General features: G+C 48.0%; 1 protein-coding gene across 1 annotated transcript in view; it reads left to right on the top strand.

Annotated features, from left to right (window-relative positions):
- The window catches only part of LOC122544751 (ubiquitin-associated protein 2-like), a 44871-nt gene that overhangs the window by 42943 nt on the left and 459 nt on the right, over positions 1 to 1469 (top strand). Inside the window, exon 15 of the mRNA XM_043684075.1 lies at positions 789 to 796. Coding sequence (XP_043540010.1) covers positions 789 to 796 — 8 coding nt within the window. The remainder of the gene's footprint in view (positions 1 to 788; positions 797 to 1469) is intronic.

The raw sequence follows: 1469 nt of genomic DNA, 5'->3' as shown, positions 1-1469 counted from the left end.
GGGTTCGGGGTGGGTTATATACAGAATAACAGATACCCGGGAGGGAGTTACAGACTGGAATCTAATCGAGGAGTTTAGGAATGTTTATGCTTAGAATAATAAATTCTGACCGGGTTAGATTCCAGTCTGTGACTCAATCCCGGCTAAAGATCAGGGCGTGAGTTATGGTATGTTGCGGGAACACAGTTCGGATGGGTGGATTAATGAGATCATCAAAGCCAGTTTACAGAGCAACGGGAACTTTAATTCCAAATCCAAACGGACCATAGCCTTTCCTGAGACTGAAAGGCATCTCAAAACTGCCTCCCTACCCTGCACAGATTCAAGTGCAGACAAATGACTGCATCGTTGCTATGGTGTAGGCAAGGTGAAAGTGATTGAGGGGGCAGACCCTCTCAAGTCAGTCATGGAGAGAGTTGGAAAATTAGGATCTTTTAAAAACCTGGGAAGGGTCCCGGTCTCAGGAAATGGGTTCAGGATTTTTCGGCCTGAGATGACGAGAAATGTCTTCACCAGGAGAGTGGGGGAGGCTGTGGAATTCTCTGTCACGGAAAGCTGTCGGATCTGAAACTTTTGAATAAGTGAGGGGTGTGAGGGAGCAAGTGGGGAGCAGGAGTTGGGATACGATCACGCACCATGTTATTGAATGAGGGAGTAGGCTTAATGGGGCCAAACAGCCTCGTCCTGCTCCTAGTTTCTAAAACCCGTCGAAGGGGGGCTGGTGTCATTTTTGAAGACAATTTAAACAGCACTGATGTGACAGTGTTGAAAACCATGATAAAACCAAGGTGAGTCAGTACCAACTGACTATTGCAATAAGGTCGACTCAGGAAACAAATTCCTGATGAAGGCCTTTTGCCCGAAACGTCGAGTTGTCTGCTCCTCGGATGCTGCCTGACCTGCTGTGCTTTTCCAGCACCACTCTAGTCTAGACACTGGTCTCCAGCATCTGCAGTCCTTGTCTTTACCTCAGGACACAGATATTTGAGGGAAGTGTAGCATAATGACATTCAGGATAACGAGAGCAATTCGGGCAACTCGGATATCAGTTGGCAACTAGAATGAGGGTGGGACACCCTCATTGTCCCCCCCCATCAAACACTCCCAGGACAGGGACAGCACGGGGTTAGACACAGAGTAAAGCTCTCTCTACACTGTTATACCCATCCCAGGGACAGGGGCAGCACGGGGTTAGATACAGAGTAACCTCAGAGTCAAATGGACTGAGGGAAGGCAGACTGAGTTTAATTGAGATAAGTGTTGTACTTTGGAAAGCACATCAAGGGAGGAGTGTTGGTGGGACCCTGGGAGTACAGGTTCATAGCCCCTTGAAAGTAGAGTCGCAGGTAGATAGGATAGTGAAGGCGGCGTTTGGTATGCTTTCCTTTATTGGTCAGAGTATTGAGTACAGGAGTTGGGAGGTCATGTTGTGGCTGTACAGGACATTGGTTAGGCCACTGTTGGAATAT

The sequence above is a fragment of the Chiloscyllium plagiosum genome, chromosome 51 (genome assembly GCF_004010195.1).
Source record: "Chiloscyllium plagiosum isolate BGI_BamShark_2017 chromosome 51, ASM401019v2, whole genome shotgun sequence".
Taxonomy (NCBI): Eukaryota; Metazoa; Chordata; class Chondrichthyes; order Orectolobiformes; family Hemiscylliidae; genus Chiloscyllium; species Chiloscyllium plagiosum.
This window is presented reverse-complemented; position numbering and strand designations above follow the sequence as displayed.